The sequence below is a fragment of the Pyrus communis genome, chromosome 6 (genome assembly GCF_963583255.1).
Source record: "Pyrus communis chromosome 6, drPyrComm1.1, whole genome shotgun sequence".
In the NCBI taxonomy this organism is placed as follows: domain Eukaryota; kingdom Viridiplantae; phylum Streptophyta; class Magnoliopsida; order Rosales; family Rosaceae; genus Pyrus; species Pyrus communis.
In genome coordinates this window covers 21,204,313-21,219,445 of record NC_084808.1, presented here as the reverse complement: position 1 = coordinate 21,219,445, position 15,133 = coordinate 21,204,313, and the positions used below count along the sequence as shown (strand labels likewise).

The 15,133-nt window shown below is 37.0% G+C and overlaps 2 protein-coding genes across 2 annotated transcripts; one reads left to right on the top strand and one right to left on the bottom strand.

Moving 5' to 3' along the window:
• The first annotated feature begins 3,797 nt into the window (after positions 1 to 3,797).
• Positions 3,798 to 8,230, top strand: LOC137737900 (probable boron transporter 2). The gene is made up of 13 exons (XM_068477477.1): positions 3,798 to 3,951; positions 4,139 to 4,371; positions 4,486 to 4,568; positions 4,765 to 4,957; positions 5,118 to 5,256; positions 5,412 to 5,577; positions 5,678 to 5,844; positions 5,934 to 6,107; positions 6,250 to 6,345; positions 6,577 to 6,714; positions 6,804 to 7,123; positions 7,227 to 7,494; positions 7,681 to 8,230. The coding sequence occupies exons 2-13, from the start codon at positions 4,268 to 4,270 to the stop codon at positions 7,966 to 7,968; spliced, it is 2,136 nt and encodes a 711-aa protein (XP_068333578.1). The 5' UTR covers positions 3,798 to 3,951; positions 4,139 to 4,267; the 3' UTR covers positions 7,969 to 8,230.
• A 1,384-nt stretch (positions 8,231 to 9,614) lies between these two features.
• Positions 9,615 to 11,712, bottom strand: LOC137736219 (uncharacterized). Its single transcript, XM_068475535.1, has 5 exons — positions 11,662 to 11,712; positions 10,855 to 10,920; positions 10,362 to 10,406; positions 9,940 to 10,037; positions 9,615 to 9,693 (listed from the first exon to the last, which is right to left on the bottom strand). Exons 1-5 carry the CDS (start codon positions 11,710 to 11,712, stop codon positions 9,615 to 9,617), a joined length of 339 nt encoding a protein of 112 aa, XP_068331636.1.
• Positions 11,713 to 15,133: the final 3,421 nt, after the last annotated feature.

The following is a 15,133-nucleotide window of genomic DNA, read 5'->3' as shown; positions in this document are numbered from 1 at the left end:
ACTTCCAGGAGCTTGAGAATCTCACGCCACTTCCAGATAACACGCGCACGCGCTCACTCACACACCGAAAAAACGATAGCAGTAACATATTTTGACTAATTTGTGTGCGTAAGTCGCAAAGTTTATGATAATTAGTTTTACTATAAAATCAATTGGTAATATAGGAAGTAGTTCAATATCATATAAGATGTGGGACAACGTGTGGTGGATTTTTAAGCTTACACGTGGACGATAACTGGGTGACGTGAAGTTCGTGTGGCCGTTTGGCTTCACACAAGGATAACCCGTTCTGATACCATGATGAAATTGAAATTCCATCGTAAAACCAATTGGCAATATGGAAAGTAGCCTAAGATCATATAAGCACATAACAAATCTTATCCCTCACCGATGTGGGACAACTCTCAACACTAGTATATCAGCCTCGTTCTTGACTGTTATGACGAGAGATATAGGAAGTGGTAGATATATTTTCGGTGCATCTGTGTCTCCATCGGCTTTACATTTTTGCATTCACTCTCGGCGTGCTTGAGGTACCGTTTGGTACGTGGGACAATGCATTCCGTCCCACGTTTGGTGCGCCTAAAACGGGTGGAACGAGTTCTTCCACGGGACGAGTTTTAGGTGAACTTTCGTTCCACCTTACCCCCCTGGAACAACTCGTTCCACATCCGTGGAACACAAAATTATAACCTCTCCGTCTCCTTCTTCTTCCTCCTTGTTTCCATCCAAGGGCATGCTCCCGCTCCCTTCCGTTCCGTCCTGTCCCGTCTCGTCCCGTCCCGTCCCATTCCGTTCCGTCCCGTCCCGTCTGCATACCAAACGATACCCGAAGGAACGATTTGGAGGTTCACTGTTGGACTACAATTGGGGAATATGTGGCTCACACGTGTCCCTCCAATCTTTACTTTTGTTTTTTTTTGCTTGTTAAGTTAGAATAAGGATCCTCGTAAAGATTATGAGAATCCTCTAATCGTATATGTACGTCGTGCAGTAAAAAATTATTATCATTTTTTTATTTAAAATTGAATATAAATAGTACTTAACAAAAATTAGCCGTATGATATATTATAAATGGACACGATTGAAGGATCATCGAATTCTCGAAAAAGAGAATCCGGAAAGGATCCTCATTGGTTAAGTTACATTTGGCAACACGGTTTGCAAAACTGGGGGCGATAAATATGAAGCTGTGCCCTGCCCTGTTTATCACGGTGATAAATGAAAAGACAACTTCTCTTAGTAAAATGCTTTTCTCGAACTTGGGATTGTCGCGGGACGTGAGTTAACTAGTCGGTCGGTCAAGTGGCAATTGTAATCTCGCAAGATTTGTTCCGCATTGGAGAATTTCTGCTAAATAAAGATAGAAAAACATAAAAGAAAATTTATAGAACTAACGAATTGAAAATCATTTTCCGAATTGAATCTTCACAATATACCAGATTGTTTTAAGTATTTCTACATCTCCAACGTTGCCAATGAATTTGTTGGAACAATAATGGTCACTACTTTATGGACTAGAAACGATTCTAAATTGGTAGCTGCATACAAGAAATGATTGAAAATCATGAATCCGTTTTTATAAAGAAAACCAGAGATAATAATCAAAGCAAAAGGATTATTGGGTTGAATTATTATTCTCATTATTAACTATTATTTATGTTAAGGTCGAGTTATATAACTGGAGAGATTTTTCAGTGTGTTCCGGAATATGAATACATACGTTATGTGTTATTGTACAAGTGGAGGAACATTTGAAAAAAAACCCTCTACCTATTAGTATCGCAATATATAACGTACCATCTCATGTTCCGAACATATAGAAAAATCTTTTGTGTAACTTAACAGTGAATAGAAAGATGTTCCGATTGGAAAAAGGCTTTCTTCTTGTTATCAACACTTTGATGATTTCTCAAAAAAAAAAAAAGAAAAAAAAAAAAAAAACACTTTGATGATGGCCAATGATGGTAGGTGGATGGAAAATTCGAAAACAAACAAAATTCACAGCACATAGATTACGTCCCCAGGGCCTATAGGGGGTCCCAAAGCGTATGTATTTCAGCTGGTTAAGTATATATCTCTATGAACTCAAATTCATGTGTAGATTTTTTCCTTTTGAATATTGATGTGTCAAGAAAAAGGTGAAAAAAGTCTCAAATTTAACTCAACTTTAACAAAAATGTTTCCGCGTTAATGCGAATGCAGTAAGGTTAAGAAGAAAACGAAATGCATTGTCTATATCCTCTGTCATGATCATAGATCTGTCATAAGCATGATTATGATTGAAATTCACTTGTTCACATTAGCAGTCAACTTTACTCGGCATAAATAGAACCCTAAGAGGGAGGCAGATTGTCTGCCATTTTGTTTGGATGCCTTCCCATCTCCTCTTATTTTGTACGGTCACGGTTAAGCCACGTCAACATTTTATATTAATTTTTTAATAGTAATAATAAGACAACAAAAAAAAAATGAATATAAGATGTTAACGTGGCTTAACCGTGACCGTACAAATAAAAAGGGATGAGAATGACACTCAAACAGGAGGGCAGACAATCTACCTCCCCCTAATAGTGCTACTTTTGTCATATTTTTTCACTCACTTTATGTACATTTGCTATGAACTTAGAAATCCCATACTTCCGCTATGAAGAGATACACTTAGGACGATACGGAGCACAATTAAACACCTGAAGAGGTTCCAGTTCGAATTCACTAGATCTAAACGACGATAAGAGGGATTATCGGTCCCACTCAACAAATTGATTAATCATAGAGTTGGCAAATTACTTGGCTAATGGGAAACAAACAACTTTTAGGCGGGCAGTTTCTTTTTTTTTTTTTTTTTTTTTCCGTTCATTTTCTTAAAAACAAGATATACTAGTGATTTCATCATGGCAATTCACATTTTTAAAAGTAGAGAGACTCATTGAAATAAAAATAAAAAAATTGAGAACTTCGTGTTGCTCCCAGTGTGTAAGCACTAGTGTAAGAATATTTTAATTTTTAATGAAACCTAAAAAATGGCCAGTTGTTTTTTAAATTGGCCTTCTCCGGCATCCCATAAAAATGGAAGTAGGATTCTTTTCTCTGTTAATCTCTTTTTTCTTCCATCAATTTCTATTTAAACGGTTACGATTACGCTACGTCTACATCACATTTTGAATTTTTTATATAAAAAATAAGACAAAAAAATAAAAGTGTAAGATGAGGAGATAAAAATGGATGGTAATAAAAGATGAGAGAATCCTACACCATAAAAATATGAGGTAGAGATGGTTCGAGGCAACTCACAATACACTACAAAAAACATATATACTTTTCCGTATTTAACGCAAAATATTTTAATGGAAGTATTAGTATATTACAACAATAATATGCTATACAGTATACTGTATACACAACAGAGAGAAACTATTACAGGCCTGGTTCTCACTCTCTCTCTCTCTCTGAGTCACTTGCGCCTGGAAATCACTGACACGAAAAGCAGCTTTCTTTTTTAAGCAGCTACCTTTTCTTTCTTTTCTCATCACCACCACTTTCTGTGTTTGATTGAAGTAAGTATTTCATGCTGCTTCTGCTTTAAATCTTCATCCTTTTTTGTTTTCTACGTATTTTTTTACGTTCTCAGCTTTTACACTGAAAGCACTAGATTTGGTTTTTTTTTTTTTTTTTTTTTTTTTTTTTTCTCTGGGTTTGTGGGGGAGATTTCTGTTCTTTTCTTTGCAGTTTGGCTGTGATGGTGATGTTTTCTTCCTTTGTTTTTGACCCGCATTTACTATTTAGCATCAAATCTAGAACTTTGCCTTCTCAGAACTTTCCAAGCTTATATATTTGGAACTTTGCTTCCAACCCTAAAACAAACCAAAAGGGCTGTCTTTGATTGGATTTAGTAGTCCAATGCCACTCTCTTTCTGAATATTTCTCTGCATTTTTCATCTGGGTTTCAAGGTTGGCGTGCTTATAACCTTGTGTCTAATCCTTCTTGGACTATATGATGTACTGGGGTTGTGCTTAAACAGCAAGAATCAAGATTTATCAATTTTTTAATCAGCTTGTATTGTCAGAGATTCGATTCAATTCGATTTAGTTCAGTTATTGCTGTTGACACATTGATATCTTTGCTTTTTTAATGTAGATTTGGGTAGTCCGTTCTTCCAAGCCCACCTCAGTCACCTTGGTAATGGTCTGACTTTTGTAGGTCTTGTCTTGATTCCTTGACTACACTTTGAGATTTGGTATCTTTGGCATTCAAGAAAGTGAAACCATGGAAGAGACGTTTGTACCATTTCGCGGAATTAAGAATGATCTTCAAGGGAGAATGATGTGTTACAAGCAAGATTGGACTGGTGGTTTCAAGGCAGGCTTCAGGTATATCCTTCGCTTGCTATCATATACAGGATTCCACATCAAATTCAACCGTGATTCTTGCCAAATTTTGGTTGGAATGTTATTCTGGCTTGGTAACTTGGTTAACTGTCTCAGGATTTTGGCGCCCACCACTTATATCTTTTTTGCATCTGCTATTCCGGTTATTTCATTTGGAGAGCAATTGGAAAGAGATACAGGTAACATTTTATACCGGATACTTTGGTATTGTTTGTTGTTGTTGCTCAGTTTCCATTAAGTGCCTTATGGTTTTCAGTCTGAGTTGAAAATGGTCCTAATATCAAACGTTGATAAGCAACATCTAAAATTATCATTCTACAGGTTATGCATTAGAGTTTGAAATTTATGTTTTGGCATCATTTCTGGTGTTCACAGGTGGGGTTCTCACAGCAGTTCAAACATTAGCATCTACGGCTTTGTGTGGAATTATACACTCGATTCTTGGGGGTCAGCCTTTGCTGATTCTCGGAGTTGCTGAACCAACTGTGATTATGTACACGTTTATGTTCAATTTTGCTAAAAATAGACCAGAGTTGGGATCAAAGCTCTTTTTAGCATGGAGTGGATGGTATCATATTTTCTTTTTCTTTGTGCTAATAAATGAATTGATATTGAGATTTCTGCTGTAACATTAATCTCTATCTTGCAATTATCCCTTTTAGACTCTCTTTTTTTCCCCAACTCTTTTGACTCTGGATCTGCCTTTATGAGTTTATATTGACGTGCAGGGTGTGCGTCTGGACTGCAGCATTGCTGTTCATGCTGGCTATATTAGGGGCTTGCTCCATCATAAACAGATTCACTCGTCTTGCAGGAGAGTTATTTGGCCTTCTCATTGCAATGCTCTTCATGCAGGAAGCTATAAAAGTAATTCATCTCTTCCTATTCCTGCATTCTATTTGCTTACAGAAATATTACTTGCTTATTTCATTTGGATTTTCTGTAGTTTCTGTCGGTCATAGATAGCATTGGTGGATTAGTTCCACCTTTTTCTAGCTATAGTTCTGAATTTTATATTATAGGGACTTGTTCATGAGTTCCGCATACCTGAAAGAGAAAACCCAAACTCAGTTCAATTTCAACCTTCATGGAGATTTGCAAATGGGATGTTTGCTTTGGTTCTGTCATTTGGCCTTCTACTTACTTCATTAAGAAGCAGAAAAGCGAGGTCTTGGCGTTATGGATCAGGCAAGTGTTATTTTGTTTGGAGTTACATATACACATGTATAATCTTGATTTATTACTTTGCTACAAAAGACTGATGCCATTAGCTTTTTCCCTCTCACAGGATGGCTACGAGGTTTCATAGCAGATTATGGCGTTCCATTGATGGTATTGATCTGGTCTGCTATTTCCTATATACCTGCTGGAAATGTCCCAAAAGGAATTCCAAGGCGCCTCTTCAGTCCAAATCCATGGTCACCAGGGGCATACGAGAATTGGACTGTCATCAAGGCACTGCCACATCCTACATTTTATTCTCTACCTTCTTAATGGTTTTCCGCTTGACACATCAGGGTATTAATGGCGTGTTAAAATTACAGGACATGCTAAATGTGCCGGTGCTTTTTATATTTGGAGCTTTCATTCCGGCAACAATGATTGCAGTGTTGTACTATTTTGACCACAGTGTGGCTTCCCAACTTGCTCAGCAGAAGGAATTCAATTTGAGAAAACCGCCTTCTTTCCATTACGATCTACTTCTCTTAGGGTTTATGGTATGCAAATCCCCCTCACAGTGCCCGTCACTTTTTCTGTAATCCCCCTCCTTGAAGTTTAGTGGTTGCAAAAAAAACAAAAAAAAAGAGTTCAACTGGTATCCGTTCGCTTTGAGATTACAATGTTTTTGCTACATGACAGGTCATAATATGTGGTCTCTTAGGCATTCCTCCATCCAATGGTGTCATACCGCAATCTCCAATGCATACAAAAAGTTTGGCCACACTGAAGCACCAGGTAGGCATATGTTAATTGAGTGATTCAACCTCACTGTTCTTTGTGCTGTAACGAGAAGTTGTGAGTTTTATACAAACTCACTGTCCCTTAAGAACCCAACAGGGTAGAGATTAAGCATTAGAATGTGTTCGGAACATGGAGATGCACATTCTGACACTCACACCCGTGCACTCTTTTTATGTGGTTTAGAACTTTGGATTATCTTTACAACTATATTTGCTTCTGCTGCAGTTACTTCGCAATCGACTTGTAGCGACAGCAAGGAGATGTATTAGGAACAATGCCAGCTTGGAACAAGTATATGGAAGCATGCAAGAATCATATCAACAGATGCAAACCCCACTAGCATACCAGGAACCTTCAGCTCGGGTACGATGACTTGATATGCCGTTCCCCTTTTCCTTCTTTTTTTTCGTTCATATGGCATAGACAATGCTAACCGTTGTCCAACAAAGCAGGGATTAAATGACTTGAAAGATTCAACTGTTCAAATGGCTTCAAGCATGGGTGACATAGATGCCCCAGTTGATGAGACAGTGTTTGATGTTGAGAAGGAGATCGATGATTTATTGCCTGTTGAGGTGAAAGAGCAGCGGCTCAGCAACTTGCTGCAAGCTGCATTTGTAGGAGGATGTGTTGCGGCCATGCCTTTTCTTAAAATGATCCCAACGTCAGTACTCTGGGGTTATTTTGCCTTTATGGCTGTTGAGAACTTACCGGGTAACCAATGTTGGGAGAGGATTCTGTTGCTTTTCACTGCCCCAACTAGAAGATACAAGTAATTCTTTTGCCCCTTCTCTCCTGATACATCCTTCAATTTGTTTTGCTCATCTCAATTTGTCAATTTTTTTTAATTGAACTGCATTCATTTTCGTGTTCAGAGTACTTGAGGAATACCACGCAACTTTCGTTGAAACAGTACCATTCAAGACAATTGCAGCGTTAACCATTTTCCAAACTGCTTACTTGCTTGTTTGCTTCGGAATTACATGGGTTCCTACTGCTGGGGTTCTTTTCCCATTAATGATCATGCTTCTGGTTCCTGTTAGACAATACATTTTGCCCAAGTTTTTCAAAGCCGCACACCTGCAAGATTTAGATGCCGCAGAGTATGAAGAGGCACCTGCTTTGCCATTCAACCATGCAACTGTAAGTTTCCAATCGGATACTTTTTTTTTGGTTGTCTCACACAGTTTTTTGATAAACAAGTCTGCAATCTGCTGTTACTTCTCCGGAAACACAGGAATGGATATTGAATAGAAGCCTTTCGGAATTTTTTTCCAACAATTCCTGACCCAGTTTATCTGTGTGATTAATCTCCATGTGTATTTTCAGGAGCGGGAGATGAGTAGGACAGCTTCATTTGCAGACGAAGGAGAGATTTTAGATGGGATGATTACGAGAAGCCGGGGCGAGATCAGGCATGTGTGCAGTCCTAAAGTGGCAAGTTCACCTACAGCATCATCCAAGGAATTCAAAAGTACACTGAGCTTCTCGGACAAGGTAATCAGTCCTCGTCTAAGCCAGCTGAGAGGCGACCAAAGTCCTCGGGGTGGCGGAAAAGGGCCATTTAGTCCAAGAAGCGGAGAACCAAAATCATCAAACTTAAGGAAGATCGGTTGAAGTTTAGAACTCAGATATAAAGAGAACAAGTATTTGCCTGCAGATTACAGTCAAATTACTACAAGAGTAAAATGGCATTTTCCCCTGGTCTGCTTTTACTCGACGCAATTTCTAAATTTGGGATCATTGTTGTTGTAAATTGTTCTGAATTTGATGGGAGAAGATTTGTAAGTTGTAACGAAGTCCATTCATAACAGTGTTAAATATGAAGAAATATTGCACTTAAATCATTTCTAGCCAAATGAAGAAATTCTACGGCGTATCGATGTTCATTTTTAACAGGCTTTTTGGCCAAAATGGTATCTGGAATTGGCATAACTTATCATTTTGGTTTGAAATTGATAGTAGTGGTGCGCGAGGTTGTACACTGTTAATTATTTTGGTCATTCCGTGAAAAATCAGTGTTAAATAAAAAGAAAAATGACAAAATATCTCAAAATTTTTGTCAAATCATTTTGGCCATTGTTTATTAAATTGAGGGTATTTTGTCATTTTGGTCATTCTTTAACAGATATTTTTTACAGAAAGACCAAAATAATTGACGGTGGACAACTCATGAACTATTTTTATCGATTTCAAATCTCAGTGAACAAGGTGAGGAATTATGGTAATCTCATAAACCATTTCGACTAAAAGCCTTTTCTAAGTTTTCTTACACCACGGGAACCAATTTTGCGCTCTCTGAGCGCGGAGGCTATCCAGAGAGCGTGATTCGCGTTACCATTTATGCATTCGAGAGGCAAAGTAAGAAGGATGTGTCCCTAGTCTGTAATTGCATGGAAATAAAGTTGTGTGCTGTAGTTTTCACGGCATTTGACTTGGGACCTCAGCGGGAACCATTTTCTACGTAACTTCAGGAGGACTTTAGGTCCCATGGATACTACTCATTCCTTTTTCCCTGATTGATGAGAAGAACTAACACGTAACTACAAGGCTAAGGTGGCAGTATCCTGAACCAATAATGTGATATTAAGTTAAACCTTATTAGCATGCATGATTCTATGATAGGCTTCAGATATTGTCACTGTAGCGTTCTGGTTGCATGTAAGTCTCTCTTCTAATTGCAGAGTCACAGTGAGTTCTGCCAATTTTTTCAACACGGTTTTGTAGATTAAGAGTAAAACTTCACTTCTTTAATCTTCAAGATTACTACCAACCATCTTAAGATTCAAAATGAGAATTCCTAATCAGCTTGCGGCAGAAAAACAACTGAGTATAAATTTCCCTGTCAAAATTCTACAACAGGGGATTTTCGGCAGTTAGATTTTGGTCATTGGATCCTTTGACCAAGGATCTAACAGCCGAAAAATCCGGAATGGAAACAAATAATGATGAAAGAAACACACATCACAAATTCCAAAGAAACTAAGGAAAACTAATGAAAATGAATTGAAAACTTTGAGTTTTAACGATAAGGACAAAATAAAGAGTAAAGTGAATAATACCAGGATTGACTTTTTAGTGTAAAGATGTGATTTTTCATTAAAATGAATAATACCGGAAGCTTTTCGATAAAGTTCCCATTCATAAACAGGCGATAAAGCATTGAAGCTTACAATGTTATCGCTTATTTCACTGCGAAAACTTCATCCCATACAACAAACTGGAATCTCAGAAGGAAATTAAAAACCTTGGCATCAAAAGACCTAGCTCTTGCTGCTGAACTTTCGGCCGGACATCTTCTCGGACTCGAACAGTATATGGTTTATGAGTCCCCTCGCCGCGCTGTATATCAAGGAAGACAAATTCAGATTCCATCAACGAAGTTGAATAAGAAATGCATGCATATTGAGAGCATGTTTTGGAGAATTGAATTCGATCAAAAGACAGTAATTTGGAGAACTGATCATCCAATTCGGTTACAAACTAGCACGGATATATAAAGAACCGATTATATTATAAATGAAGGTTGACAGCCTTATCACCCTTGTGTATACTATAAACAGACAAACACAGATGCTAGATGCTTACTCATCCTTCAAAGTTTGAATCTTTTCTGGGTCCGTCTCATGCTTATGTTTTTTGAATTCCCCCCGCACCATATCAACGACAAGTTCTGTATTGTGTTGCTGCATCATTAACGAAACAAAACACCAAGAAGATAATGTGTTATTGTATTTTTCATGCACTAGATACTTAGCTTGATGGTGTCACCGGCACATGGGAGTTGTTCTAATCCAAATTTTATAATATGAGTTAACGAAATGATTGATTCTACATGGACTTAAGTATAACACCACGTAGCAGTGTGATGGTAGCAAACAAATTGGCAAATGCCAGTCGAATTTCGTAACGGCCTACTATGATTGATGTTCCTACTTACTTACGTTCGATCTCATTGAGAAATCACAACAAAACACATTCTTCATCACCAAAAAAATGAATTTGCATACCCGATGACCAACATACTTAGCTCTTCGAAGGCACTCCTGGTAAAGCTACAAACACAAAAACAACAGCAAGCAAGCAAGCAATTTCAAATGTTACACAAAACGATAATTTTTGTATACAAATACTAAGAAAGTGAAGACATTTTCGATACTAAGACCTAGTTTGGTACTGAAGTGATTCTGAAAAAAGCTGGTATCAAAAAAAGCTGGGAGCTGTTTTTATGTTTGGTAAACATTCAACTTCAGTTTTTTTTTCATAGTTTTGGGTGAAAAAAAGCAAAAAACAAGAAGCTGCAAAACCCAGCTTTGAAAAATCGGTTTTTTTTCACATCTGTTTTACATAAAAGTTTACCAAACACTATAATACTGTTTTTTTTTTTCAAAAACACTTTTACAAAAAGGTTTACCAAACACTCTACTGAAGTAGCTGCTTATTCTCACAGCACAGCAGAATCAACTTTTTTTCAAAGTAAAACAATATCCAACGAGCCCTAACTCTGATCACATTGTTCGCAAGTTCAGGAGGCAATGCGGTTTGCAGGGACGGCAAATTCTTCGTTTCCTGTACAAAATTCCCAAATCCCAATCAAATCAACACAGTCGAATGTTATGGAATTATAATCCAAACGAAAAGCAATAATTCGCAGAGGCAAATCGTCGTGCGGGCAAGTTCAAGGATGCAACTGCAAGGATGAAAAGGAAAGCAGAGGTGAAGGAACAGAATGATCGGGAAGAGGCAAAAGAAGTATGGCGGAAAATTGGAGTTGATGGAAGCGGTGGAGACTGATTGTTTCTTACCTGCTACTGTTGTTAAGATTTATTTAAGGTTATTTATTTATGTGTCGCTGGAGCTTAAACTAAGGGTGAGTTTGGAAGAGTTTCATATGGTTTGATCGACGCTGAGTTGATTAAATGTACACCCCCGCACATTACTCAGAAGAGAGAAGATATAAACTTCTTAAATGTAACTACAATACAATACATTATTAATGTAGAAATACTAATATATGTAAGCACACACTCGAACAAGATTGAAATTTCATCATAAAATTAATTGATAATATACAAGTTAGCTTAATCACTTATAAGCATATGTAAGATCCCTTATTTTCCTGATGTGGGGGTCATATTCTCAACATACCTGCTTACGTGTGACAAATTTTCAAGTCCAGCACGTGGACATACAAATCGGATGATGTGGAACAAGTGTGGCCGTTGGGTTTTAGAGATGGGACAACATGCTCTGATACTATGAAAAAAGTTGAGGTTTCACTATAAAATCAATTGACAATATAGAAATAACCCAGTTATTTATAAGCACATACAAAATTTCTCTTTTTCCTGTGATATTCATCCTCTCAACAACATTATCATTACCATATCTTAGGGCCAAAATACAAGACCCAATTGATAATAATTCCCCACATCACATCTCACAATAAGGGGGGAAACCCCAGAGAGGGATGGACCCATCAACAGATAAATGGCTCTTGGGCTCTATACAGTAAACAGAAACTCTATATCTAGATAAATAAAACCTAAGTAACACGACCTAGAAAGTATAAGAATTCTTTCGTCTGACCGGCTGACCACGTGACATGAAAGAGAGGCAAATCGTCGTGCGGGCAAGTTCAAGGATGCAACTGCAAGGATGAAAGGGAATGCAGAGGTGGAGGAACAGAATGATCGGGAAGTGGCAAAACAAGTATGGCGGAAAATTGGAGTTGATGGAAGCGCCGGGGACGGATTGTTTCTTGTGAGGTTTTCTTTAGTGAGCAAGATCAAGCACCAAGTCGTGCAATAACACAAGTAATATGAGCTATATATTAAGTAAGACTTTATTTAGGGTTGTGACTGGATAACAACCATTTGAAGGGAAAATATAAGAAACTAATTTGAAATTAGAATGATGCGGTTATGGTTTCTTTGACAATTGATTGCAACTGCTCACTTAATGGGAGGAAGCAGTTGCAATGTATATATAGTGATGCTTGGTCCCTCTTCTCCGTGATCTATCCCTTGTTCCATATAGATTCGTTTGTTCCATTGAAAACCAAAGAATCCTAATGTGATCACAAGAGAGGAAAAGGCTAAACATTTTCCTAAGAATTAACTCATCGAGTGCTAAAGATGGCTGCAAACTCAGGTTAGGTTTGTCAGCCTTGTATACAAGTAATTAGGGTCAATGCATGTTCATTTAATGTCCATGCACAGCGTAGATTTACTGAATATTAAATAGCAAGGGTTTGATGGTATCGATCTCAAACTAAGGCCAACATGTAGTATCAGAGCCGGTCCATTCAAACCTAATTATGCTATATATATATATATATATATATATATATATATATATATATATATATGGTGATGATGATGAACTTTCTGCTGCTGTTAATACATTTGTGAGATCCAGTATGTCCTGATGTTTATTATCGGTTTATGCTAGATGCATCAATCTGTAAAGCAAAATATAGTCATATTTTTAAGAATTAAATTTTGATGTTTTGATAATTGTTCTTCATATTATTTCAATAAGACTCAAGACATGCTCAGATTATCATAGAGTCTGCACTAATGCGCACTGCAGCAAATGATATACCAACATCTCATAAATATATGCGTATGGAATATGTGTTGAATTTTGAGTACTGATATTATGTAGTTCACTTAACTCTTACACCAAAGTGTTCGAATAAGTATAAAGATTTATATGCATTCATAAAGAGTACTTCAAATAGCAGTTCATAATATTATCAAGTTCAGAAATTTCCAAGGCGATTTATTTACTGGGATTGTTATGAATTGATGTATAGTGAGTGATGAAATCAAGTACTTATGTGATTCTTCTTGCCTAAAGGTGTAGTATTACATAAGATTATGTCCCTTAAACTTGGCTATGCAATGAAGTTGACATTCATATGCTTTATGGACATTTTCTTGCCTAAAGGTGTAACTGGTTTCATAGTTTAAGAGTGGCAAGACAATTAAGACTAATTCTTGTTTACAATACTTATGAATTTTCAATCCAAATGTCTCATGATGCAGAGTTTAATATGCTTAACCTTGTTAACATTGAGAAGTTGAATGGTAACAACTTCAACACTTGGAAGCAACATATTGAAATGAACTTGGGAATGCTTGAGTTCAACATTGCTTTCAAGACTCCTCAACCAATAGCTTTAGTTAATGAAAGTACTACTGAAGAAAGGGAACATTTTGTCAAATGGGAAAGAGCCAATCAGATGTCTCTTCTCATTATGCAGAATGCAATGGAAGAACACATCAGAGGTGACATATCTAGTTGTGACATAGCCAAAGACTATATAGCTAAGATTGAGGAGAAGTTTAATAGGTCTGACAAGGCAAAAGTGGATGCATCACTTTCTACACTCATCAACAACAAGCATGATAGGTCAAGCAGTGTATGTGAGCATTTGTTGAAGATGGTGAACATTTCCTACAAACTGAATGCAATGGAACTTGGCATCACTAATCAATTTATGGTGCATATGGCTTTGTACTCTTTGTCTGGAAAGTATGACCAGATCAAAGTCAACTACAACACTCAGAAAGAAACATGGAGTGTTAATGAATTCATTGCCATCTGTTGTCAAGAGGAAGATAGGTTGAAGAATTCCAAAGTTGAAAGAATGGAACTGGCTAATCTTGTCAATACTGGCAAAGGCAAAGGGAAAATGATTGTGTGGAACAAAAATGATAATTATAAGGGCAACAAACCCTCTGGATCTCGAACCACTCTAAATGATGCAATTGGTCCCAAGAAACAGTTCAAAGGTTCTGGTGTATCTCTCAAAACTACTAGAGCCTCTACCTCACTTGGTTTACAGGTTCAAAAACCTCATTTTAAAAAAGTGTTATCATTGTCAATCCACTGATCATTTAAGGAAGAATTGCCCAGCTTTTAAGGCATGGTTAATCAGGAAAGGTATGACTGTTTTTGATGTTTTTGTTACTGTGGAATCAAGTATGGTTTTTGTACCTCAAAACACTTGGTGGTTTGACACTAGATGTTCTACCCATATAACGAATTCTTTACAGGGATTTCAAAGCCAGAAGGAGACAAGTAGAGAATCCTATAATGTTTATGTTGGGAATGGAAATAAAGTCATGGTTGAAGCTGTCATCTGGTTATGTTTTAACATTGAACAATGTACTTTATGTACCTTCACTAACAAGGAATTTGTTTTCAGTGACTCAGTTTGTTAAAAATAGTTTCTCTTATATTGGAGATGCCAATAAAATAAAATTTTATCTCAAGAACTAGTTTGATAGTTCTATTGGCTATGCTTTCCCAAATGGTGACCTTTGGCAAACTGAATGTACATATTATCATGATTGTTTCAATATTGTGCGTTCTGCAGTAAAGAGAATGCTCACTAATGATATTGGCATTGAAGATTCGGGCATATCTCTAAAGACAGAATGTTGAGACTTAAGAAGGATGGTATGTTGTCAAATGTTCACCTTGATGACTTCAAGGATTGCATAGATTGCTTTAAAGGCAAGACCACTAATTTAACCAACAAGAATAAAGCTAAAAGAAGCAGCGATCTTTTGGAAATCATTCACACAGATGTGTGTGGTCCATTTCCAACAAAAGCGATATGGAGACACTCTTACTTCCTTCTCTTTATTAATGACTTTTCACAATATATGTATATGTCATGTTCATATAGATATCAATACTCACATTTTATCTAACAAGCCTGCAAGCTTCAACATAAATCAATTTGATTAGTAACAAGAGTAATATA

What these genes read in the sequence shown, in the direction of transcription:
- LOC137736219 (XM_068475535.1), bottom strand. Translation starts at nt 11,712, where the DNA reads ATGAATATCACAGGAAAAAGAGAAATTTTGTATGTGCTTATAAATAAC. An exon ending in TTGCGAACAATGTGATCAGA is followed by an intron (nt 10,407 to 10,854) that starts GTTAGGGCTCGT and finishes TTGTGTTTGTAG; the next exon opens with CTTTACCAGGAGTGCCTTCG. An exon ending in ATTCAAACTTTGAAGGATGA is followed by an intron (nt 9,694 to 9,939) that starts GTAAGCATCTAG and finishes CTTGATATACAG; the next exon opens with CGCGGCGAGGGGACTCATAA.
- LOC137737900 (XM_068477477.1), top strand. Translation starts at nt 4,268, where the DNA reads ATGGAAGAGACGTTTGTACCATTTCGCGGAATTAAGAATGATCTTCAA. An exon ending in TTTTTAGCATGGAGTGGATG is followed by an intron (nt 4,958 to 5,117) that starts GTATCATATTTT and finishes ATTGACGTGCAG; the next exon opens with GGTGTGCGTCTGGACTGCAG. An exon ending in TGGCCACACTGAAGCACCAG is followed by an intron (nt 6,346 to 6,576) that starts GTAGGCATATGT and finishes CTTCTGCTGCAG; the next exon opens with TTACTTCGCAATCGACTTGT.